Raw genomic sequence first — 25,788 nt, 5'->3', positions numbered from 1 at the left:
GTGAGCTCTAAAAGATAAAAAGAAAGTAAGTAATCATTCTAGTGATGTATTGAAGTGAATGAGTGAATGAGTGATTGATGTCTTACTGGTGAGTTTGGGCGGGGGCGCGGGCACGCGGGCCTCGCCGCGCTCCCGGGCCTGCGTCGTCGCGCTCACCCACTCACTGAACGGACCTGAACCGTTCGCGTTGATCGCACACACACGCACCTGAGATATGAACGAATCAATAATTTAATGAACACAGTATACCACCCACTTCGCAATTATTCAAAGGGAAGAAATCGGCTAATCAAGTAGATTTAGTATGAGACATCTACACTAAAAGTCTTCCATAGTGATTAATTAAGGAATTAATCACAGTATTTAAATGTTTCTATAATAAACGGTAAGAATATGTTTTCTGTATTCATGTTCTGAGTACCTGATACGTGGTGCCGGTCTCTAGATCTCGCAGCTCAGCGCGGCGTGCGTCAGCGGGCGTGGTGAGGGACTCCGCCCTGCGTCGTGCGGAGGGCGGGCCCGCGCGGTACCGCACCTTGTACCCGGTCAGTGGGCCGCGGTGTGTGCGCGGCGGCGGCGCCTCCCATCGGACTAAGATTGACTGAAAAAATAATATTAACAACGAATGTTGGAATTACAACAACACTTTGTAGATTAATAAAAAATGATAAACAAACAATCTTGTTATAATTAGTAACTATTGATGCGATATTGACAAAGTAATAAAGTCACCGTAGCTCCGCTGGACACGGCGCTGACGTTGGCGGGGGGAGCTGCGGGCGCGTCCTGCGGCGTGCGCGCGCGCAGCTCGGGTGCGGGCGCTCCCCCGGCCGCGGCCACACGCACGCGGTACACGGCCGCCGCGCGCAGCCCGCTCAGCGTCGCCATAGTGCCCTCCGCCCACTGCACCTGCTCGCGACCCGTCTCCTCCTGGAACCATACATTACTGAAAGTCTCTCTTAGCGTAAATTAATACTGAAACAACCTACAGCGCAACGCACAACAATAAAGAAGTTAACGGTTTGATAATCATATTAGTGTAGTTACATCAGTGTAGTAGACGGCGTATCTGGTGGGAGGCGGGGCTTGCGCAGGTGGGGGCGGGGCCCACCAGACTCGCGCGGCGTGCGGGCCCAGCGCCTCCACCCGCACGTCCTGCGGCGGACCGTACGTCAGCTCCTCCTCTGCAGTCGTCGCTTCTATGATCTACACAACACGTCAACGTTAAATACACCAAATAAAACAAACTTTAGTAGGGTATTATAAAGAGTCTTGACACATATTTTACTTAACTTAACTTTGCATGTCAAGGCTTGTCATGGTTCAGTATAATATAAAGAAGAGTCCAGAAAATGCGACCATTGTTTTAAGAAGTATAATACTTAAAGTTGGTTTTTTTATGTCACCTGTGTGGGCGGGGAGTGGGCGTGGTGTGTGAAGGCGATGACAGAGAACTGGTATGTGGTGTTGGGCTGCAGGGAAGCTACGTTCATCTCGTGCCGCTGCGGGCTGCCCCGGGCAACGCGCTCTCTGGACACAAATACACAGCACATTATAATTTAAAAAGGATGGAAACACATCAAATGCTAAATTTTGTAAATATTAAATGAATAACTTAGTTTATCCATACCTTTCGCTTCCTTTAACTTTGTAGACGACAGCATAACCCGTTATATCTTCAACCTTTTGCTCCGGCTCTTCCCAGCTGAGGGTCACGAATCTATGCTTCACGATAACCGCCTTTAAGTCCTTAGGCGCAGAGACGATAGTCGCGTTCCCCTGACCCAGCTCGTCTAGATCCAGGCCTTCGGCAGCGTGAAAGGAATTGTCACCGTCAGAGTCATAGGAATCGTAGTCGACGTCCGGACCCGAGGTGTACGCTGATGATGTCTCGCCGATGTAATCTAGATCTTCGGGCGTGGGGTCTAGGTTCGAATTCGAATCGCCCGAGATTAAGGTGTTGAATATGTCGTGGGTGGTATTGGAGAAGGGCTTTTTAATCTGGGAATTTTGGGATCGGGATATTGTATCTGTTAATGAAAAGAAAAATAAAAAACTTAAAGAAAAAAACAACTGATATATAGAAAAACTAAAAAATAATTAAATGAAATAACAAATAAAGGAAAAATAATAAAGGATGGATTAAGAACAATTTTTAAAAGCAGTTATAATTACAACACAATAGAACATATTGTCTTCTACCCTGTGAGCTGTGACATGACGACAGTCTATTCTGTCAGATGTGAGGAGACTCACCATCAGCAGGGGAGGTGACGATAAGGCGGAGTGCGGCGAGCGCGCTGCCGGCGGGGGAGGTGGCCGCGCACTGGAACATGCCCGCGTCCACTGACAGCACGCCCTGGATACGCAGCGACGTGCTGAGGACATGAAGATTACAGCTTTAGCTTCTTGATATTTTCAGCATTACAGTAGGGCGCGATTGCAGGCATAGTAAAAAGGAGGCTCTCGCTCAGGGCGCTAGCAGTACGAGAATCAACCGGATCAATCGTTGGTAATGAACGCGTTAAACTAAGTCCTGACAAAACAAAATTGACAAGTAGCTGCCAAAACTAAGTACCACAGTCTTATAGTTAACGAAGTCAAACAAATATTTCTACATTTTGATCAAATTGTGATACTATCGGCTCCTTGTAACAAACCCGTCTAGTAGCGCGATGTCTCTGTTGTTAGGCGTGAGAGGCTCGCCGTCCTTCAGCCAGGATACTGTGGGTGCAGGCCGACCCCGCACCTCGCAGCGTAGTGTCAGCTCGCCCCGCGGCGCCGCGCGCGCCACCCCTCCGCCCGGTAGGCTCACACGCGGCGCAGTCTGTGCACACACAAACAATATGGAACCAAGCTTATTTTTACAAGAGAACGGGTCAAACGAGTGACGGGAACTTCGACAAGGCCCATGGACATCCACAACGAGAGGATCTGCAGAAGTATAATAAGTGTACAGAAAGCGCTCACCAGGACTTGGAGCTGTGTAGAGTGGTCGGCAGAGTCAATGCGGTTGTGGGCGCGGCATGTGTAGACACCCGCGTCCAGCGCACGGGCGCTCTGCACGCGAAGGGACCCCGACCCCACCAGGTAGAACCGGGAGTCCAGGTCACTGGATCATACGAAAAAACAACACAATATCAATATAAAATCCTTAAAATCAGTACGAAGAATGGGTATTTTTATTACTTACTTGAGATCTATAGCGACTCCGTTGTTTAGCCAGATCATCTCGGGCTTGGGGTAGCCCACTGCCGCGCAGTCGAACGTCACCGACGCACCTGAATACGTCATGTTTAATATTTTATTAGCAGATAAAAATAAAAATCTCTATTGTTGTTGGCTCAAAGGCTAAAGTTACCTTCAATGACGGTGAGAGGCTGCGGCACGGCGATGAACCGCGGCGGAGTCTCCACGTTCGCCAGCTCCGCGCTCACACGCAGCTCGATCTCTGGACCAGTGCTGTAATATCAACGATAATTTGATGAATTAGATTATTTTCGTATCACAAAGTTGATAAAGAGTAAACGGCCACCAAAATCTTTAATCGACGGAGAAGGGATCGCATAGAAAGAGGATTTTTCGCGTGCGCGACATTACTTCCACTTGAGGCGCGTCTTCTTTGTCGTCGTAGTATTGCACTTGTTGAGCCGACTAATTCATGCAACAGATGTTATTGCCGGCGTCTACCACTGTTAAATTGTACAAGTGCAGTAAATAGCTCACACGTGCGGTGTGGGTGCGTGCGCAAGTGCGACCCGGCAGCGGTAGCGAGCTGCGTCGTGCGGCCGAAGCGGGTCCAGCTCAAGCGCACCGCTCGGCATCAGCGATACTCGCGCTGACTCCATGCGCACCGGAGACCCGTTCTTTAGCCACGTTACCTGCAATTATAATAAGTTATACCTGGTTATGATTCCATCACTAATACAAAAAGGGTATCAAAACCAAACCGTAGTGATGTGATTTTCAGACGCATCAAGGTATTAAAGTTTTTCAAGGAGTGCTCTTGTTGATTTCTTGATATTAATCAACACTCTCTCTAGTATTAGACATATTACTTACATTGAGTTTGAGTGTAGGAGGCTGAGCATGCGTGCGCGCATTGCTGCCGTAGACGCGGCGGTCGGGCGGCGGCGTGGCGGGCGATACGCGCACTGCCAACCGAGCCGGTACCCGCAGCGCGCACGGCAGCAGCCCGCCGCACCAGACACCGTTCGCAGCGTCTCTACCACTTCTGGCAACTCTGCATACAAATATACAAACATAGTTCTTAACTAAATTGATAAATCGCTGAAATAGCGAAGTGACCGGATATTTGTAAAAAGTTAGAGTTGCAGATCAGTGGCCTATCATTGGACAGAGAAGAGGATTAATTAAAGATGAATGTAATTTTCAAATATTTATCCCCCCCTATCCGTCGATAGTTATGAACATCAATCTTAATATAATAATATGCACAAACGCAGCAATACATGTGTTTATAGCAAACCTGCTAAGAAGACTGTCGCTATCCTGGAGACGATAGTGCCGACGCCATCGCGTGTCGCAACGCACTGGTACTGTCCAGCCAGCGCGGACGACATGCTCTCGATTACTAGGGAACCGTTCGCCAGTTGCTTCCTATAATTCATCACACAATTGGAGAACAAAGGTTGCTAATATTTTGTCTGAATATAATTTATAAAAGTATCTTATCTTTTCTTATACATGCTACTAGACAGATCAAATTTTCAAAAAATAAGGGTGTGAATATAATCTGACTGCGATACATGCACTAATCAGACGAAACGCGTTATAAATGCCATGACTTCTGGACTTGCTGGTACCTGTAGGAGTCAGTAGTGGTGAGCGTGTGGTCGCGTGTAGGCGGCGCAGCGTTGGAATGTCGCCAGCTGAGGCGAGCGGGCGCGGCGGCTGCGCAACCCAGCACCACGCGCTGCCCCGCGCCTGCCACCGCATCACTGGGCTCCACCAGTAGCCGCACACCTACATCTGTCTGATCGTCACCACCTGGAACAATTTAATACAATTATTTCTGTGCAGTAAAAAGGACACGGTTGCACTACCGTTATTTACTAAAGATATTGGTTTTTAGCGAAAGGTATAATTTTAAACCTTTTGATGTTTACAAAAATATTTTTCTGGAAACACTACGTCTATGTTTGTCATTAATCATAATTACTGAGTTTCTGAGACCAAAATCCCCGTTTGAAATATTTATTTGGTAATAAAAAATGACTTCGACATGTTTTTATACTGAGACTTTGAACTCAGAAACCAAGGGACATTCAGACCAAGAATCGTTAATTAAATTCTTAAGCTATCTGTTCCTGGAGCGTTGGTTAAGTGGTGTCCCTTAGTGTAGATTTAATATATACCTACTCAAAGGGTCTTCCGTAATGAGAAATTAACGATTCAATGTGAATAACACAAAAGCTGAAGCTTTATTTAAATAGAATAAAGATATGACCATAGCCGACCCTGAGCTATTGTTCAAGCAACCCTCGGTTCGTTTGCATTAGATTTACATGTCGATATATTTCAACTATTATAGAATAGAACGTATAAGTACTCTAGATGTGTAAACGAGCGTACACGCTCTTGAAATCTCTTGCTTTAATACTATAGAGCTTTTGTTTACGAACTTTTTGTATGGAGAGAATATTTTCATTGGTATTTTGTTAAGTTGTACTATTAAATCAGACTAAACACCCATAACGAAACTTCTTAATGTATAATAGTTAGGTGGATCCCTTTTTATAGAATTCTCATAGTAAATCTACACTAAGGAAATTACTAAAAACCGCACCTCATACTGTCATCAATCGGTCCCGAAGGGAGCTTAACTGTAGATCTAGTACGTGTTTAAATAACCAGTTACTATGTTTTTATTTCGAGATGAAAGTGTAAAATAAACACACATGAGGGCAAATTGTCCAGTTTATTTTAATTATTCTCGTGTGAACAATGAGGACACTTTATTATTCCATGCATAGACTCGGTGTGGATGTAACGAGGGTTTACTTTAGCTACGACCTCGTAACCAAATGAGAAATCAGTTATTTAGGCAGCGGACAATCCAACTTTGTCCTTACGTATTCGAACATATTGTCAAAAAGACAACTACCGGATAACAAAATATTGTTATCTCATTTTGTTAATAGAGAATGAAAGGGACAATATGTTTTTTGTATACGTTTCCAACAGAAACTAACTAAACTAACGAAGTTTTTTGGAAATAAGATAAAGTAACCAACACAATTTTTCCTTTAGGCAAAAGTAGGCTACCTCAGGGTCGAATCCTTACATTCATCTGGTGTCAACTAACCAACTCGTTGCTAATTGCAAAATCCAAGATTGTATTACAATTCGATCAATATAAATTCTCGTATAAAACCATTGACAAATCATACTAACTACAATCGTCTTCACATCAAGACAACAGCTAGTAAACATGATGCATAAACTAATTATTCTTTCCGCGATGTTCGTCTATGCTTCTTGCATGGTCATCCATCAGTCTATACCAGTCTACCTGCCAATCCAATACGAAGAGCCGATAAACTACAACTACGGGTATGAAGTCAACGATGCCAACTCTGGAGATTACAAAAGACTTCAAGAGACCAGGAACGGAGATTCTGTAGTAGGTCACTATTCCATCCTCCAACCTGACGGGATCACCAGGACTGTGCAGTACACAGCTGACAATGAAAACGGATTTAATGCTGTTGTAAACAACGTTGGGATACCAAGCAACACTGAGAGACAAGATAAAGATGACTCACGCAAGCAAGAAGAAAAACAGGAGCAATCTTGGCAAACTCAAAACGAACAAACAACCTCGTCTCCATCGCTTTCTCAAGCTCTGATTCATCACATCCTGAAAAATTGGTCGTAAATCTCAAACAATATTTAAACAATGACGAAAATGATGACTCCGAATATCTATAAGAAAATTGTTCCTCATTTCTTCGTCCTTCACACAATAGACCATGTTGTAACGAGCAATTTAACTAGAATGTCCTAATTGGTGTTGAGGAAACAAGAATTTTCTTGTATAATAACAACGATGTATTCCAATGTTAAAGAACAGAGAGATGCTAAGCTACGAGACATTTAAATCATGTTCTTTATTTACAGACAACTAACTCTAGCTCCATTATCCTCAATTAAGTTTAACACTATTCCTAGCACACTACAATAATAACCTAAAACACGTGATCCTAATTCCCTTTCTGTGCCATTTTCTTCAATGTGATGTTTGTATAAATAAAGAAATATTTTTTTAATATATTTGTTCTCATTATTATTCTTAATTCTTAAGCAATATGACATCATTCATAACTTTAGAGAAAAAAATCAAGTAGTAAAAAAATTTTTTTTTTTAAAGAAAAATTTCACAGTTCTATTTTTATCGACATTCTAAAAAAAATGTAATGGAGGTGTCAAAACTACTCTTAGACAGTTTGAGAAAAGGATTATAGCTCCGCCGTTATCACCTCGGCGGGGCTCCACACGTTCTCCTGCATGTACAGACAATGGTAGAGTCCGCTTTAACATCTTCGCACGAATCGGCCCGGCTCGCCCGGTGAAATACCACGACCACACAGAAGACAGGCGTGAAGTGGAAGCTATTCCGCGTTTCGTCTGATGAGTGTGCGTCCCGGGGGCCAATATTAGTCCTCTTTCCCTTCCCACCCTTTTCCCTATAAGGAAATGATGGGAAGTGGAAGTGGACTTTCCGGATGAGAGGATGCATGGAAAGGGAAAACATTTTCTTTCTGTGCATCCTCTCCTCCGTCGATTAAAGGTAGGCAACGCATATGCAATTGCGTATGTCTATGGGCAACGGTCACTTCGCTATTTCAGCGATTTCAGGCCGCTCGCTCGTTTGCCACCATTTGACATAAAAAAAGACAATTAAGCAACTTTATTCTCAATAAGCAAATTGTTGATAAAAATTTCCTGATGAAAATATCATCAGATAGTAAAGGGTCAAACTTCATGGCGGATGGTGGTCAGCTGCGAGGGAATGTCTACGCAGTTTGATGTCAGGTGGGTTTACTGAAGCTGGAGGAAACCCGCAGAAATGTGCGCCCCCGCAGTTTATTATGTCGGCGGGCGACGATAGTGTTCTGAGCATTATCTTGCTGCATCATTAAGGTTTTGTTCACCACACAAACTGCCGTTAAGTTCGGATGCTACTATGATGTAAGGGAAACTTTTTGATGTAAAAAAAATTACATTGACATCCCTCTAATTTTATTTGAGAAAACAGAAATAACGATACTATAGGTTTCTACATTAAAAATCTACAGTTGAGAAATAGCGGTATAGCTTAACAAAAATATTCTAACCTTTTACATGGAATGTTACATAAAATAGGGAGCTGACGAATCAGTGTATCATTACTACTTTAATATCATCATCAGCTCACTACACATCCCCACTGAGGGCCCCGGAGCTAACCCTTAGGGAGCCTTTAAAAAATGAGACATTCAATATTCAATCTCTAATTATATTTCAACAAACTGTCATAGACAATAAGTATTCTATTAAGCTGCGACCTTGGCTATGAATTGTAATTACTTATTTAACTTGAGCGTCTCAAGTTTAATGAGCAAGTCTCCGGAGTTCAACATATCACGTACATTATGTTATATAATCCAGACTTTACCAAATTATATTTCTCGCTAAGTTAGAAAATATAAATTAGATTGAGTTATTAACTTTAAACGGTGATTCCATACAAAGATGATTGACCTTGAGGACGAATTCTGATGGTGTATATGACAGTTTATTTAAATACTAGCTGTCGCCCGCGGCTCTATCCGCGCAGCCTAAAAAATATAATTAGTAGCCTATAAGATCTTCCAGACTGTTCTAAATCTATGCCAATTTTCTTCTATATCAGCTTAGCTGTTTTGAAGATGCTCAATAACAACTTAAAAGGAGTGTTGGTCGCAGAAAAAAATCCTGGTTGCGCAACATCCGAGAGTGGACAGGGGTTGCGAGTGCCGCCCAACTTTTTCGCCTCGCAAGAGACAAAGGAAAATATGGAGAACTGATCGCCAACCTTCGCTAGTCGGAGAGGCACCTCAAGAAGAAGAATAACAAACATCCATTTATTCATCCATGCATAAAATCACATTAATAACATTAGTAAGATATATTCTTAAAGACAATGTCCTATATGGAATAGGGATTAGAGTGCTAAAACACAACAAATCAAGGTTATGCAGCCGATTGCTACAGGGTGTCATATTGCCACTTTTATTGCAAAAATAGATATTCTATTTCACTTCTAACCACTACCGATATCATATAAATACCAAATCAAATCTAACTATTCATCATATCCAACACAACTGTTCACAAGACAACATCAGCCAAGATGGTTCATCAACTCATCATCCTGTCATGTCTCATCATGTCTGCAACATGCATGGTTTTACACCAAGCAGTGCCACTCTACGTACCGATCCAGTATCAAGAACCTACCAGGAACTACGACTTTGCTTACGAGGTGAATGACGCACATACTGGAGACTACAAGAGACAACAGGAGACAAGAATAGGAGACACCGTGCTCGGACATTACTCCCTTCTTCAACCAGATGGTATCACCAGGACTGTTCAGTACAGAGCTGATGAAGGTACTGGTTTTAATGCTGTGGTGAATAATGCTGGCAGAGCGATCACTGAAAGACAAGAGGAGGCATTGAGGGAAGAGAGTGAGAGGCGTGGCAATGAACAACAGGAACAGTTTCGTCAGTCTTCTGGACAGCAAACCGTCAGGCCATTGACTGTGGAGAATACTGCACTCATCCATCACGTCCTTCGTCAGTATCGTCATGCTCACTAACTACCCTGAAGGAAGATCGATGTTCTTTGCAAGTTTCTTATGATCCTGGTTCCTTTTAAACTTGATTTTTACATTTGATATCAGAATTTCAATAAATGTCATTTTTATACACACTATTTTATTTTATTACCAACCAGTAATTTTCTGTAGAATTACTTGTGTACATAGATAATAAAATATACGTTATTGAGAAGATCTTTTAAGGTTAAATGGTAAATCTTAAAGCTTGGGACAACAGTTTTCAATTTCCAATTTAATTAGAAACGACCCGTTATTTTACTTTAAAAAACTTTTTAATTAAAGTCGTAAAATACATGTAGAGTTTATAAAATCGACTGTTTCGATGAATTTTGAGGCAAAAACCCAGAAATCTTTCTTCCAAAAATACTATTTTAGCTTTTATACAAATTTTTGTCTATGGATGATCTGTCATAAAAGTAAATATAATGATGCCTGACATCGTAAAATAATTCGATATCAAACTTTTCCCGAACAAGAAATAGGATGTTTGAATCACCTTCAATTGATAACGTTAATTGTTTCCTGATCATAATACTATTATATTAAGTTTACTCCATGATGTATATGAGTAGAAAAACTTCAATTTCAAAGAGAAATATTAAGTTCTTTTGGTGAACTCACTACAAGGAAACATAAAGATGTAAAAAATCATAATAAGATCTACAATCCCTAAAAGCAATGATATAATAATAAAGAATTAAGAAGTATTAAAACAGACAATAAGAGGAACAAAAGAAAACAAAACAGATGAAAGTGGAACACTAAAAGATTGCAGGTGTAACGAGAAGAGTTTCATTCCTGAACAAAGTATAATGCGAGACAATACTGTGGGATCTGTGTCAGCGGACGCCGGGGCTGTTATTGTTGCATTATTCAAATGCTTGAAACAAGTATTTAGAAATAGTAAAGTTTGCAATGTAAAGCTACAAAATAGTATAGGGAAAAATGATATAAATACATTTTTATCCTTTTTTGCAAGAGAAAAATAGGGATATGATGTTTGATTTCTTGAATATAATAAGTTACTTTTAGGGCCCGTTTTACAATGTCCAATTAAATTTGATACCTAACTAGAAGTAAATTAACTGAAATATGATAGTTCTCAAAGTAGTTGCGGTTCACAGCTTATTTGGAGATTGTTTAACGCCAAAGACGACTTTATTTGCCAAATAAGTTACAAGAAGTTTATTCAGGACTTACTTAGACGTTGGTAAACATGCCGTTAGGTTAATTAATTGGTTATGGTACTGGACACTTTGTGTATCTTAAATTTTGAAGCAATACAAATTTCGGAAAGTCGAAAGCTTATTGCTTGCCTTTATATAACGAGAACGAGAGACAGAAAACATTAACTAGAGAATTTTTTTTATATCATAAGGTAGCAAACGAGCGAGCGGCCACCTGAAATCGCTGAAATAGCGAAGTGACCGTTGCCCATAGACATACGCAATTGCATATGCGTTGCTTTCCTTTTATCGACGGAGGAGAGGATGCACAGAAAGAAAGTATTTTCCCTTCTCATGCATCCTCTCATTCGGAAAGTCCACTTCCACTTCCCATCCTTTCCTTATAAGAAAAAGGATAGGAAGGGAAAGAGGACTAAATTAGGCCTCCGGGACGAATTAAAGTCAATAATTCAAGTCGGTCCAGTAGTTTCTAAGATTTGGGCTTTTAAACAAACTCTATAAGATTTTTACTACTTATACGTTTATGTTGCATGAATAGTTTTGTACTTCCACTTAAAATTATAAAATTAAAAAAGTTATAGTTTTATCTCTATAGATTTGCACCTGAAAAAACTCTAGGGTTACATCTCACGTTTTCACCAACTTATTTGTGTTTATAACAATCTGTTTTATCGCTACAAACTTATTTGTTTAATAGTATAATCTTTAGCAGAAGTATCAAGAACATCTTTCTATGACTATCGAAACTCTTAAAAGAACAATTTTTTTATTATTTCAAACACACCCACATATAAATTACCACGAAAACATTACCAACAAATAATCATCGTACACAAATCACTTTCAGCAAATTCTTCAATGTCACGTTGTAATTTTCTCATATAATATTACAACTGCATATCTAAAGTGTCTTCGGGTTACATTTCTTGCGGAATGTGGTTTAATGTTTCATTCATTTCAATATAAATACTGAAACTGTCACAACGATCAAGCACATTCGATCTTACATCGTTAGCAAGACAACACCAACAACGCAAACTATCAAGATGGTTCAGAAGCTAATGATTCTATCAGGACTCATCGTGTCTGCTGCCTGCATGGTCTTCCATCAAGCGCCTATATCTCTTTACGTGCCTATACAATACGAGGAGCCTGCGCCCAACTATAACTACGCGTATCAAGTCAACGACCCACACACTGGAGACTACAAAAGACTGCATGAAACGAGGAATGCTGGCATAGTACAAGGCCAATATTCCCTGCTCCAGCCTGATGGGATCACCAGGACAGTAGACTACAGTGCTGATGATTTTAATGGTTTCAATGCAGTCGTGAACAACCAAGGTAGACCAATAAGTGAATCTACAGAGAGACAGGGTGAAAATGAGACTGAAGATATTAGACAGGGCAATGAAAGGTCTCATGGGGAGCAGTATCGACAGGATACCCATGAACGACAGGAGTTGGGACAAGGTCAAACCGCCAGACCTCTGACAGTGGAACGCACTGCTCTCATCCATCATGTTTTGCGGCAGTATCGTCACAATGGTGAACATAACCTCTGAATACCTGATGATAACCTGTAAATCTTTCCTGACGGACAAGTTTCTGTGTTCATATTTAACGAAAATGTTTGTTAATGTATGCGATTGGTAGCTTATGATAATATAATAGAGTTTTTCATAAACTTTTGCCTATTATTTATCACATCATGAATTTTATTTGAGAGTTTTCTTTTTTAAATTTTTCATAGACGAATGTAACTTCGATCCAACATTTTCTTTATTCACAAAATTAAATTAAAATCCTGTTTAGCTGTGCCCGTAACTGCAGATGTACTGCCACGCCCTCAGGTTACTTCCCCAGACTATTTTTTATTAAATACATTCTGATATGAAACTATCTGGGATCATAAGTAGGCTAATGATGTCAAGACGTTGCTCATTAATATACTGAGACTACGTCATATGATGACGTCACCAAGCTGTATTTATCGTGTAATTAATCAATTCTAGTAATTTGCTTAGAGACAAATTATCCGAGACGAGCTCTAGGCGTGTCTGATGCCTGTCACTCTTCATGACAGATGATCCATCTTAGATGATGATGTGAGAAAAATTATAAATTATCCTTTAAGTGTCTCTTAATAGCAATTTGAGTAATTTTACACAGTTAAGAAGCGTGTTAAATGTATAGTTAATGTAGGAAAATAGTAAAGTCAATCCGATTAATCAGGTACACAAATTATGAACGCCCTCGAAACAATAGGTAAATGTAGAAATCTTTTTCTTCTTCAAATATGATTAAAAATATTTTAATATCGACTCATTTCGCATACTATGTAAGCTTGAATAATATCTTATCAACATTTTTCAGAATTCAAAATAACAATCATAGATTTCCACTGCTGAAACTTATCAAAATACTTATCCAATTAATACCTTTTAAAAATACATAACAATATGTTTTTATACTGATGTTACAGTGAAAACCTACTATAAAATTAATAAAACCAGATTTATTTTCCCTATACATTTATTTCAACAATGGAATATTGTCAAAGGATAGACAAAAGATATCAAAGAGCAGTGAAACACTAAAAGTGCTAACAGTCGACCGGGATCGGGGTGCAGGAGTCGAAACAATAGCAACACTAGCGCCCCCTACGTGTCGGCGGTTAATCGCTACACTTTTACATGAACCGTAATGTCGCCCTGAAATACCTTGACAACAAATAAACCGCGATTTTGAGGAGTAAACGATCCTTTGTTCTTTGATTTTCTAGTTTCAGCTCTTCTGTTTTGTATCTTACTTAAAAAAAGTAACGTTTAATAAACCGGTGTTCGTCTGTCATTAAAGTATTACATAACCGTGGGTTTCCAAAACTAAAGACACTTTATAAAACACTTTGTAATCCCTGTCATTATCTTTGACAAAACAGAGATGTTTGTATGAAGATTTTAGTCTCAGAAATCCATGGTAAGTGTACTATAATCTAATTAGACCGTAGAAACCCTGTTATACGGACACGAAAATATCTACTTTTTTTACTCCTTACGATAAACTATGTCATGTCTATAAATTATTTGTTCTACCTTAATTTCCATGTCTTTACTATAAATATTTCTCAAATTGCACCGTAACTAAATTTAGTAAAAAGAAATTAAAAATTAATCGTTCCTACTTATTTAACTTTCCATTTAGCAAACTTTAGAGACTGCTTCCGGTATTTAAACCTGCGCAAAATGTTAAAGTTAGTCCCACACGTCACTTAGGAACAATCCCTGTCTACCGCACGCTCAGCCTGCAGTTACCGAGCTCCGACAAACTCCAACCACCGAAGAACGCTTATAAGGGAGTTTTTTAAAGTTTTCAACATCGGTTCTAAAGTTAAATCTTTAAGCACAGCAAATGAATATCATTTTCTGTTGCTTCACATCTCGAATGTTGGGCATTACAAATTAAGAGATCCTTGTTTGCAATTTGATAATAAAATAGTACAATCTAAAAAATACTACTAAACAACCTATTAAATTGTGACTAATAGGAAAGAAATAAAGAAGAAAGGTGTAAATTTGCATAGTATATATATTAAAAAAAAGTTTAAAGTAACTGAGGTATATCTCTGAATGGATTCTATCATACTATTCACAATCATATATCACGTTTCTAAAGAGAACTTCAAAACCAACACCAGTAAAATCCTATAAAAATCACTGAAGACAAAAAACACATTCAAGAAAAATAAATTTACAAAGAAATGAAAAATAAGTGTTCTGAGTCAGGTCCGTTGTTTAGCGAGGTCAGGTCTTCAATTCCAATTAGTCCCAAGAATTAGGAGCACTTGTGAAAGAACGATGGATGAGAGATGTGTGGGCAACGGTCAGAGGCGCTGAAGTCGCCTGATCATTAGAAGGTAGGAATTGTTCCACTTGTGGTCTTTCATTCGCTAGTCTTCCTGACCCTTCGCTGGTATTTTCATCCTGTCTTTCTGGGATTTCGTTGATAGGTCTGCCTTGGTTGCTAACAACTGCGTTAAATCCATTGATATCATCAGCTCTGTATTCAACAGTTCTGGTTACTCCGTCAGGTTGGAGGAGGGAATAGTGACCTTGAACGACGCCCTCTCTGCGTGTTTCTTGCTGTCTCTTGAAGTCTCCAGTGTGTGGGTCGTTGACCTCGTAAGCGAAATTGTAGTTTGGTGGCGGTTGTTGGTAGTGGATTGGTATTAGCACGGGCAATGGTACTGGATGAACGATCGAGCATGTCGATGCCACGATCAGTCCAGAAAGAAGTACGAGATTTTTAATCATTTTTGCTCTACAATTGATGTATTTCTGAATGTTGTTCGATTGAATGTGATTCGAAAAATGATCGTTGGCAGTTTATATATTGAAGAAACGTGAAACGTAATATTGAAACTTGAAATATTATATTTAGGACTTGGGTAATATGGGTGCTTACGTGCGGGTGTTGGTAATTTGACAGACGTCAAACGATTGTCAAGGCAATAGAATTGAATATCGGATTTATTTGTTAAGTTATTCTCAAGTTTCTGCGAAATGTGTGTTAGTATTAAAATATGTTTTAAATAAGCAGGCTTTTACAGTATAAAGATGTAAAAGGTAAACTTATCTTCAATATTTGAAGTATATCAAACTTTTCTATATTTCTTAAAATAAAAGAAAAGTGTTTTAACTATACCTAAATTAAAGCATATAAAATACAGCCTTTTTTCCGCGAATTCGTTTTTACGGAATGAAAAAGTAAGCTTAACCGGTAATCTTAGTGAGAAGTGGGGTCCCAGATAATAATCTATTTCTGTGCCAAATTTCATCTCGATCAGTTTACCTGTTTTGAAGTTGCCTGCTAACAAACCTTCATTTTTTATCGATCCATTCATCCATATAAACTTTCGTAATCATAATATTAGTAAGATACCTCAAATATTCAAAAACTAATACTTTAACAGCAAATAAATAATTTCCTTTTTAAAGCCTCGAAATTTTTAAAGGCTGACATCGTATTTTTTAAAATTGAATGTCGTTATACATTTTGTGAATTCGATCAAACAAACAAATTAAACACCTTTTTTCGTCTTAGAAAAAGACTCAAAATAGAACTTTAAATGTCTTTTTATCTTTTGATTTCTACGAACCCCGCTATAGTTAAGAGTGTATTTCCATTTCAAGAAGGGATGCAGATTATACACTTAAGAACACTTTTTTATATAAGAAGGTCAAAACGAGACCAAAAATACCATTGGTTGGAACAGAGAATTCTTATAAGAGGAGGATAGCTTATACCAAAATGGATCACTATGAAACAGATTTTTTTGACAATAGTCAAGTTTATGTTTAATAAATAATTAAAATAATTCTGATCTGTTAAAAATTAGCGGGCTTTTTAACTTTTTTACAGATCGTAAAAGTTACTTTAATATATTTTAATAAGCTATATTTTACTAGCTGTCGCCCGCGTCTCCGTCCGCGCGGAATTAAAAGAAAAACTTAATTAGTAGCCTATGTGTCCTTCCAGACTATGTTCTATATGGAAGCTAAATTTTATTGAGATCCGTTCAGTCGCTCTGGAGATACGTTCAAACAAACATCCATCCATCTAATCATTCGCATTTACAATATTAGTAAGATATGCAAGTGACGAGAAGGGGAGATACTTTAAGCAGAAAAGGGAACGCATATGTGGTATCCATACTTTGTCCATTAAAGGTGCAGCTGTCTATAGGCAACGGTCACTTTGCTATTTTCGCGAATTCAAATGGTTCTGGCTTGTTTATCACCTTTTTTTATAAAAAATACGTTGAAAATTGTATAATTCCATCTCATGTAACTCACTTCTCTGTAATCAATTCCGGACGTTCGTTTTGTTCGAATTTTCTTAAACTCGTTTATGGAAATAAAGTGGAATAAGACTGGCTGGCAGCAGTACATTTGTTACATCAATACAAACAATTTCACACCGTATTGTGTGAACAGTAAGGATCAAAATCAAGTATTGGTGCTGAATCGGTAACTACGGTGAATGCGTCTTTTATAACTTCGATTGTAAAAGAAGTTTCAACGCTGATTTCCAAACTGTTTTCACGTGTGTACACTTTCTTATATTATAATATTTCTAGTTGTTATATTTTCTATTTGGTGAGCGTATTTTTTTATAAAAAGAGGTCTTACTACTTTTACATAATTAGATTTAAAGGGAAAAAGTAAGAATCATTTTTATTTTAAAATGCATATATTTAGAAAAATAAAAAAGGATTGTAATTCATTAGAGCTGCAGCATTTCTCGTTAACTTCAAACTCAATAAATCTGGATCTACAAATTGTATTTCTTATCAATCATTAATAAAAATAACTTTGGGAGAAAACAAAAAGGGGTATAAAAAGATATAAATATGTCATTCATGCTAAAGTCTGTCGTTTTCCTCTTCTTCTCGTGTATTCTTAGGCCCAAGATTTATGTCCTTTAGAGTATGACTCATGTATCAGAGAAGTGTGTGAGATGGTCAACGGTGTAGGCGAGCTTTGTTGTTCATTAGGTCCCTGTCCTTGCCACGACTGCTCCACTTGAGCCCTGGCGTTAGACTGCCTGTTAGAATCATCCTCTTGTCTTCCATTGCCATTTTCTTGTTGTACATTATCATTATCTTGTCTTTCGGGAGTAGCAATGTACGGTGTTCCTTCATTGTTAACGACTGCGTTGAATCCGTTGACGTCATCAGCTCGGTATTCTACTGTCCTGGTGACCCCATCGGGTTGTAGGAGAGAATACTGGCCGAGAACAGTGCCTCCAATCCTGGACTCATGCTGTCTCTTGTAGTCTCCTGTGTGTGGGTCACTGACTTGGTATCCAAAGTTGTAGTTGGGTGCAGGCTCTTCATATTGTATAGGTACGTACAACGGTATAGGCGCTTGGTGCAAGACCATGCAAGTTGAAGACGCAATAAATCCAAAGAGGAATACAAGCTTGGCAACCATCTTTATAATTGAATGATTCTCAGAGTAATGAGCGAACTGATGCTTTGGAAGTTGATTGAAGTGTGATAATCTGTTAGTGTTGTTGCCAATTTATATATCGAATAGAATGTATTATATGTCGATATTTCGTAACATGTATTATATGTCGATATGAATTAGAGCGTTAAACTGACAAATTGTTCAATAGATGAGGGTGTCGGATTCGCTTGCGGATTGACGCGATGACAGATACGATTTGAATACATTTCAATCTGTTCGAGGTTAACCGTCAAGGTACGGATTATGTTCAACGGGCATATACATATTCAGATTTTTTTAATAAGAACCAAGTATAGGATCATTTTGGTTAAATCTTACTTGTTACTAATATTATAAATGCGAATGTTTAGATGGATGTTTGTTTAAATTTGCTTGCTGAAATTTGGCATAAATATAGAATATTGTCTGGAAGAACATATTGGCTACCAATTACGTTTTTTTTAACTCCGCGCAGACAGAGTCGCGGGCGACCGCTAGTATCATGATAAAGTATGACATCAAAAAGAGTGCACGTATTAACTAGGGATAAAACTGATGTATGTGCCGTCTCGACGTTAGTGCAATAGGGGTGGGAAAGATAAACTATAACCCCATATCGATGTCGATACTTACGGAACAAAGCACATGCAATTCGCTACTCAATGAGATAAACAAGACACGATCCCTCGAGAATATTGTAGAACTATCGCTACTGTCTCAGATGTTAGATATAGTTTATCAATCTATCAACTATGTCTAAATAAAAGTGGAAGCAATTCCGCGTTTCGTCTGATGATTGTGCGTCCCGGAGGCCTAATTCAGTCTTCTTTACCCTATATCTCATAAGGAAAGTATGGGAAGTGGAAGTCGACTTTCCGGATGAGAGAATGCATGGAAAAGGAAAATATTTTCTTACTGTGCATCCTCTTTTTCGTCGAGTAAAGGTAGGCAACGCATGCAATTGCGTATGTCTATGGGCAACGGTCACTTCGCTATTTCAGCGATTTCAGGTGGCTGCTCGCTCGTTTGCCACGTTATGATATAAAAAAAAAACTTTTTACTTACATTCTCTGTAGTAAACAAAATAAATAAATTTTTGGTACAAGTCACTGAGGTTGAGAACATTCACAGATGTTCTACGAATTATTCGATTTACTTCTAAGGTCCGTTCTCCTTTTCATAGATTTGGTATGAGACATCTACGCTAAGGGTTTCCTTTAGTGACAATGTATAATGTGTCTTTTATTACGCAATGCAGTGCTATCGTTGTTTTATTAATCAAAGCACATATCCTCTGAAGAGTCGATTAAAGCAAGCCATATGTCGCTGTAACAAGCCCCGCCGGGATCCTGTTACCATTGTTTAATTTCCCCGACTCTAATAGAATAATTAATAGACAGCTTGATTGCTAAGTAAATATATCTATTAAGACGTTCTAGTATTATGGAATGAATGTTTATGTCAATCTTATTATCATATAAATGCGAATGTTTAGAATGAATGTTTGTTTGAAGATATCTCCGGAATTACTAAACGGATCTTGATGAAATTTGCCACAGATCTAGAATATAGTCTGGAAAAATACATAGGCTACTTATTAAGTTTATTTTTAATTCCGCATGGACAGAGTCGCGAGTTACAGCTAGTGTTATATATTTTTTATCATATGTCCTTAAAGGTTTTCATCAGTTTTAAATGCAGTACAGCACAGCAATAAAGATATTTAGCTTTAGGAATTTAGTGTTCTTTACTGGAAGTTTCCACGATGGAAATTTGTATAAAATCCATGTTATATTATACGCGACTTTACATATTTGTTGTTAAATATACGATAATAAATACAATTAAATTGATTAAACTAATGGCAAATGTTACGTTCTATGTTTACTTATACGTATGTTACATTTATGTTTCTTCCTTCAGATGCCCCCATCCACCGTATACACATTTGACACCCATGGGACACGTTGGGGAAACTATAAGTCCCTTGCACGACATTGTCGTTAAATAAGGAAAGATAAAATGTTCCTTGCATTGATGATGCACTCAGAATATATTTCCTTATTTACTTGATGCTTGAAATTAGTACGAAAAATATTAAGTTCCCTTTTGAAAGTATTTAGGAATACTAATGTAAATATTATTCCCAAATTCTACACGTAATCATGCATCACAGTAAATGCAATTCTATTCTCATGTACATAAAGTTCAAAGTTAATTGCAGTATTTTGCAAAGCTTTGAAAGATACGTAACAAGTGTCATCGGATAGTGTTCCTTTTGTTATAGACAATAAGCTGCAAAGTTCACTGAAGAGCAATGGTCGCGAGAGAAGAGGGCGGGTTTTGAAATGCTTTGTTTGACAATTAAAGTAAGAGCTCTCTCCTGTGCCATTATGACCGCCTGGTACTTCGGGAGGGTTCACATTACCAACGAGACGTACCAAACTAATGTTACGTTCAATATCCATTTGATAATAAAAATATACGCTGACCTTTATAAATATAATATGAATATTTTTTGTATGTATAGTACGAGAAACTGTATATGTATGGATGTAGAAGCCATACAGCTGTGTCAGGACCGCGCCAAGAGGAGGTCTGTGGTCTCTACCTACCCCTCTGAGTTCCGGGCGTGAGTTATGTTGTTATTTAGTGCATATTTGTTTTAAAACAACTAAGGCAGCGGCCTTTTGTCGAACAAAGGGTCTACTGCCTTACTTCTTACTAATATTATAACTGCGAATGTTTGTATGGATAGATAAATGGATATTAGAAGGTATCTCCAGAGCGGCTGCATGGATCTAACTAAAATTTGACATAGATATAGAACAGTCTGGAAGAACGCATAGGTTACTAATTTAGTGTTTTTTTTTTTTAATTTCTAGTCAACGGAATTGCGGTCTACTATTTCCATACACCTCTATCAGTCGTTTTATCAGAAAACAGTCCCTTATACATCCATTTCGGTCAGTGGAATATGTTTGTAGTATAAATGAATGTTTGTTTCAAGCGCCACGTCTTTTGGTTTGCGGTCTCATGTAACACGGTCTGCGGTGTTACATTCTATGTATAATATCACCACAAATGTATTGAGTATTAATACGATTTGTTTTTATTTCATTCGCAACTTATCAAATTAATTCATTTAACAATTGATTGCTTTATTATTACTAACTGTGGATTTCTGAGACCAAATCCCCTTTTAAAACACATTGTTATCTCTGTTTTGTTAATAATAACAGGGATGGTGTCATATTTTATACAGTGATTTTGTTTCAAAAACCTACGGTTAGTCATACTAAGTAGTATACATCATACTAAGTAGTCATACTAAGAATATACATAAGAAGAAGTATATACATTGAAGAATCAATTCAGTTTTTTAATGACAAACAACGATTTTTTTATACCTTTAAGTTAGATATAAATCAGAAGACTTAAAACTAGATTATCAAAAAAGGATAACGATATGTTTTATACAGAGATTTTGGTTTCAAAAACCCACGGTTAAACAGTCAGAAAAATGTACAATTAGTTTCACAAACTTAAGTTACAAAATACTTAAATTATAATACCGTTACTTCTGGTTTCTTCTCTCGCCGACAGTTCGACAGCCTTGAAGGCATCGCGATAAATTTATAATTAAATACCAATATGAATTCATCGCGATGCCAGCGAGGACATCCAACATCTCTTCTCTTCTTGATGAATCTTCTTGTGTTCTTCTTTATATTAACTGATTATGAATTAATATAAATAGTAAACACAATGATATAAATAAAGATTAATAACGTGAAATAAATACATTTAAAAATATATACAAGCTGTAAAAAAAACTGAAAACGCATATGAGCTATTCCAGATTATATTTTATCTTTGTTTTAAACTTTAAAATTACTTCAACTTTCAACTTAAATAATTTATAACTTATAACAATAAACATTTCTAAGCAGAATATAATTCCTTTGTCATTACTTAAACATGTAAAACGCATCTATCAATCAATCAATGATTCCCAAGCCGGGAGCAATCGCTCAATCAAACAAAGTTTTTAATAAACTTTTGTTTAAGTTTTAACGCGCATGGGAAATAAATGCATTAGCATTGGAAAGTTTGACAGATACACAGGATTTAAAAAGATATGAATAAAATTAGTTGTGAAGTTTTCAACATATGAGAAAGTATTTTGGTGAAATGTATTACTAAAAGTCGTTTTACAGATAGTAAAGAATAACCTTAGTGTCAATTAACACTAAGAGACTGATTAAATCACTACAAAACAACTCTCAGTTATGCAGTCATTATAATTTAAACGAATTAAAATTGATTATCGTCTTGTTGTTTATCCCTTTTACACAAGTTTAAAAACTCATTTCTTTATAACAGAAGGGGGCAAACGAGCAGCGAGAACACCGAGGTGTTCAACGACGCCCATGGACATCAGCAATACTAGAGGAACCGCAGATGCATTGCCGGCCTTTGAGATGGTGATACGCTCGCTTCTTGAAGGACCCTAAGTCGTAGTTTGAAAATACCGCCGAGGACAGACCATTCCACAACGCTGCTGTGCGAGGCAGGAAGTTATTTATGTGACTATTGCTTTTTTAGCAAATTAGACATGACATCGCCGGTCATTCTTCATAATTACCAAGTAACAGTTTACAAAAAGACACGCCTTTTACAAATACAGTCCATTTAATTGGTTTAGAATAGCAAGTCATACATGACGTTAAAAACACGCCAAGTTACGCATATATTTATGTGTATGCTTTAGGGCAATAATTGTCTTATAACAAGTATACATAAAGCTGTTTTTACCGTGCATTTTTAAACTATTGTGTCAATACTTCGGTCTTATAATATACGCGTCAGAACATTCGTGTTGTTTGGGTCGTTCAGAAATGTTTAGAAATCGCTCGTTTTAAAACACCTAGTGTGTACATGCTCTAATGTGGAGTCACTCCTATACAAAGATTAGAAAGGACTTGCTCTATTAATAGAGCAACGCTTGGTCGCTCATGCAAGCCATATTTAAAGTGACTTTCATCCGATATCATTGAATGTCTGCAAGAGATGAATTTATTTACAATTGTTTTATATTCACAAACGATTTATTTCAGTAATTTTTTATATTACTTTAAATTAAATTAACAAACACAGAAATGCATCAAAATGTTTTTCTTTTTTACACAAATTAAAAAACTTAGCTAAGTTCCAGCTCGAACCTGCTACGCACTAAGCACGCGTTACGACAAATCACAGCTGTAGCGACGTAGCACTCGAGAGCTACGGTATTACGTGCTACGTGGAAACGAGCGTTAATTAGGGTTGTGCGTGTATCATTTGAATCGAATCCAATCGAATTTTAAATATAACTGTAAAAACTTTATATAATTTGTTGTCTCTGTTTTGTCAAGCAGAATGAAAGGGATGACAATATGTGTCAGGACACCGTGGTTTGCACTAAATAAGTAAGATATCACTATTTCAGTCACAAATTACTTCCCACAGTGTTCTTGTTTTGCGACATCTATTTATACTAAATTTAAATACAGTAACCATCAAAATGATTCAGCTGCATAATAATTTCACTTCACAATTGAATATTTATTAACATACGAGTTTATTAATTCCAAATATCAGATTGTGAATGTAAAAAAGCCGACGTCATCAATCAAATAGCGACGAACGTTCGGCGAGAACAAAGCGGTGAAGTGTGAAATTGAAATAGCAGCTGCGACGACTCGCTTCAGACTATTTTATTGATCTGGAAATATATTTATATCCAACTGATATACTACTTTACATTGAATAAGACTTTTGGTTGATATTAAAAATGGTATTAATTTACAAGAATTACATAAGAGCGTCGGTGGCTCAGGGGTCAAGCACTTGACTTGCAATCTGCAGGTCCTGGGTTCGAATCCCGCCATGTACCAATGTGTTTTTCGATTTCCGATCAACGAGTACATATGTACATTTATCCGAAGTTCTTACGGTGAAGGAAAACATCGTGATGCAACCTGCACATATCTGAGAAGAAATTCTAAGATATGTGTGAAGTCAATCAACTCGCACTGGGCCAGCGTGGTTGACAATGGCCTAATCACCCTTAATTTAGGGTAGGCTCCGAGCCCCTCGGTGGGGACGCATAGTGAGCTGATGATGATGATGATGATGATGATGATGACATGTCAAAATTACCTAGAATTTGCTTAATAAAATACTTCTAAAGGTTAAATTCCTTATAAACTCTTTAGTTAATATTAACTACTAGCTGTTGCTTGCAACTCCTTCCGCGCGGAATTACAAAAAAAACTTAAATAACCTATGTGTTCTTTCAGACTATATTCTGCATTCATGTTAAATTTCATAGAGATCCATGGAGCCGTTCTGAAGATACCTTCAAATGAACATCCATCTATTTAAACATTCGCATTTATAATATTAGAAAGAAGTTAACAGTGGTAGAGCCCGCTTTAATATCTTCGCACGAATTGTCCCGGCTCGCCCGGTGAAATACCACGACCACACAGAAGACACGCGTGAAGTGGAAGCAATTCCGTGTTTCGTCTGATGAGTGTGCGTCCCGGAGGCCTAATTTAGTCCTCTTTCCCTTCCTACCCTTTTTCTTAGAAGGAAAGGATGGGAAGTGGAAGTTGACCTTCCGGATGAGAGGATGCATGGAAGAGGAAAATATTTTCTTTCTGTGCATCCTCTCCTCCGCCGATTAAAGGTAGGCAAGGCATATGCAATTGCGCATGTCTATGGGCAACGGTCACTTCGCTATTTCAGCGATTTCAGGTGGCCGCTCGCTCGTTTGCCACCTTATGATATGAAAAAAGTAAGATTTTAACCACAAAAGATAAAATAAAACTATTAAACATTTATTTTCAATGGTTTGTATACATTTGGGAAAAAATACATCCCGATATTTACGTATGAGCAAAGAGTTATTTTAACAACCAATATGAATACATCACATTTTTGTCAACTAGAAATAACACATTTATCCTTTTGTTTCTTTATATTCACGTAGAATTTCTATAGGCGTTTTGTATGCAAAAGACGACATTTTTGCGTTCCGTCTTTTAGTTGGGAAGACATCTCATAGGGTGCCTTTACCCGGCCTTCACATTTACAATGCAATAAGAGTAAACAATGTAAGAACCACCGAGATGCCTCGAGTAACATTATTGTATGAAAATAAAAGATATTTCATATTTAAATAATAATAAACATTTTCGGCCAGTACTCTTTGAAAACACGTTTTGTTTTTTTTAAAATTGGATATGGCTATTATGGGAAACTATTCATATATTTAATTTTTCTTGTGTATAGTATAAATTCAGCACTAATAGTAGAAGGGGGTTCACCTTAGTGGTCTCTTAATCACTAAGGGCTACTAAGTATGGTTTATTGAGAAATACACAACGTGTGTGGCAGTTTGTGTTTAAGTCTTATTTATTTCAAATTGAGAATAATGTATAAAACGGTAAATGATTCAGCAGATTTAAATACATATTCATACATTTATGTATGTATGTTCTGTTCTCTATCTGGAAGCAAACAGCTGCGTTGGCGCTGGCTAATTGCACGTTGTATGTCGATCTGTCCGCAGGCGCGGTTTATTTGTGTGGCCTAATGCGTTCATTGATTGACGACTAAATATAGATGGCGCCTTCTAACAGATGTGGCT

The 25,788-nt window shown here is 37.9% G+C and overlaps 4 protein-coding genes across 4 annotated transcripts in view; 2 read left to right on the top strand and 2 right to left on the bottom strand.

The window, feature by feature from the left end:
• The window catches only part of fra (neogenin protein frazzled), a 98,817-nt gene that overhangs the window by 6,519 nt on the left and 66,510 nt on the right, over positions 1-25,788 (bottom strand). Inside the window, 16 exon segments of the mRNA XM_013320194.1 lie at positions 87-207; positions 422-601; positions 733-930; positions 1,048-1,206; positions 1,407-1,530; positions 1,631-2,030; positions 2,257-2,378; positions 2,661-2,827; positions 2,971-3,112; positions 3,194-3,281; positions 3,362-3,462; positions 3,727-3,881; positions 4,063-4,193; positions 4,196-4,243; positions 4,490-4,620; positions 4,827-5,010. Of these exon segments, the coding sequence (XP_013175648.1) occupies positions 87-207; positions 422-601; positions 733-930; positions 1,048-1,206; positions 1,407-1,530; positions 1,631-2,030; positions 2,257-2,378; positions 2,661-2,827; positions 2,971-3,112; positions 3,194-3,281; positions 3,362-3,462; positions 3,727-3,881; positions 4,063-4,193; positions 4,196-4,243; positions 4,490-4,620; positions 4,827-5,010 (2,451 nt within the window).
• LOC106124727 (cuticle protein 7-like) lies at positions 9,373-9,911 on the top strand. Its single transcript, XM_013321658.1, has one exon. The coding sequence runs from the start codon at positions 9,398-9,400 to the stop codon at positions 9,866-9,868; it is 471 nt and encodes a 156-aa protein (XP_013177112.1). The 5' UTR covers positions 9,373-9,397; the 3' UTR covers positions 9,869-9,911.
• On the top strand, positions 11,913-12,693 carry LOC106124726 (uncharacterized). The gene has a single exon (XM_013321657.1). The coding sequence runs from the start codon at positions 12,123-12,125 to the stop codon at positions 12,639-12,641; it is 519 nt and encodes a 172-aa protein (XP_013177111.1). The 5' UTR covers positions 11,913-12,122; the 3' UTR covers positions 12,642-12,693.
• LOC106124725 (cuticle protein 7-like) lies at positions 17,360-18,126 on the bottom strand. Its single transcript, XM_013321656.1, has one exon. The coding sequence runs from the start codon at positions 18,069-18,071 to the stop codon at positions 17,538-17,540; it is 534 nt and encodes a 177-aa protein (XP_013177110.1). The 5' UTR covers positions 18,072-18,126; the 3' UTR covers positions 17,360-17,537.

Source organism: Papilio xuthus, unplaced genomic scaffold (assembly GCF_000836235.2).
Source record: "Papilio xuthus unplaced genomic scaffold, Pxut_1.1 DF825946.1, whole genome shotgun sequence".
NCBI lineage: Eukaryota > Metazoa > Arthropoda > Insecta > Lepidoptera > Papilionidae > Papilio > Papilio xuthus.
The sequence above is the reverse complement of the archived record's forward strand: the minus strand, read 5'-3'. Positions and strand labels throughout refer to the sequence as shown.

Coding starts and splice junctions, on each gene's coding strand:
- LOC106124726 (XM_013321657.1), top strand. CDS start 12,123: ATGGTTCAGAAGCTAATGATTCTATCAGGACTCATCGTGTCTGCTGCC.
- LOC106124725 (XM_013321656.1), bottom strand. CDS start 18,071: ATGGTTGCCAAGCTTGTATTCCTCTTTGGATTTATTGCGTCTTCAACT.
- LOC106124727 (XM_013321658.1), top strand. CDS start 9,398: ATGGTTCATCAACTCATCATCCTGTCATGTCTCATCATGTCTGCAACA.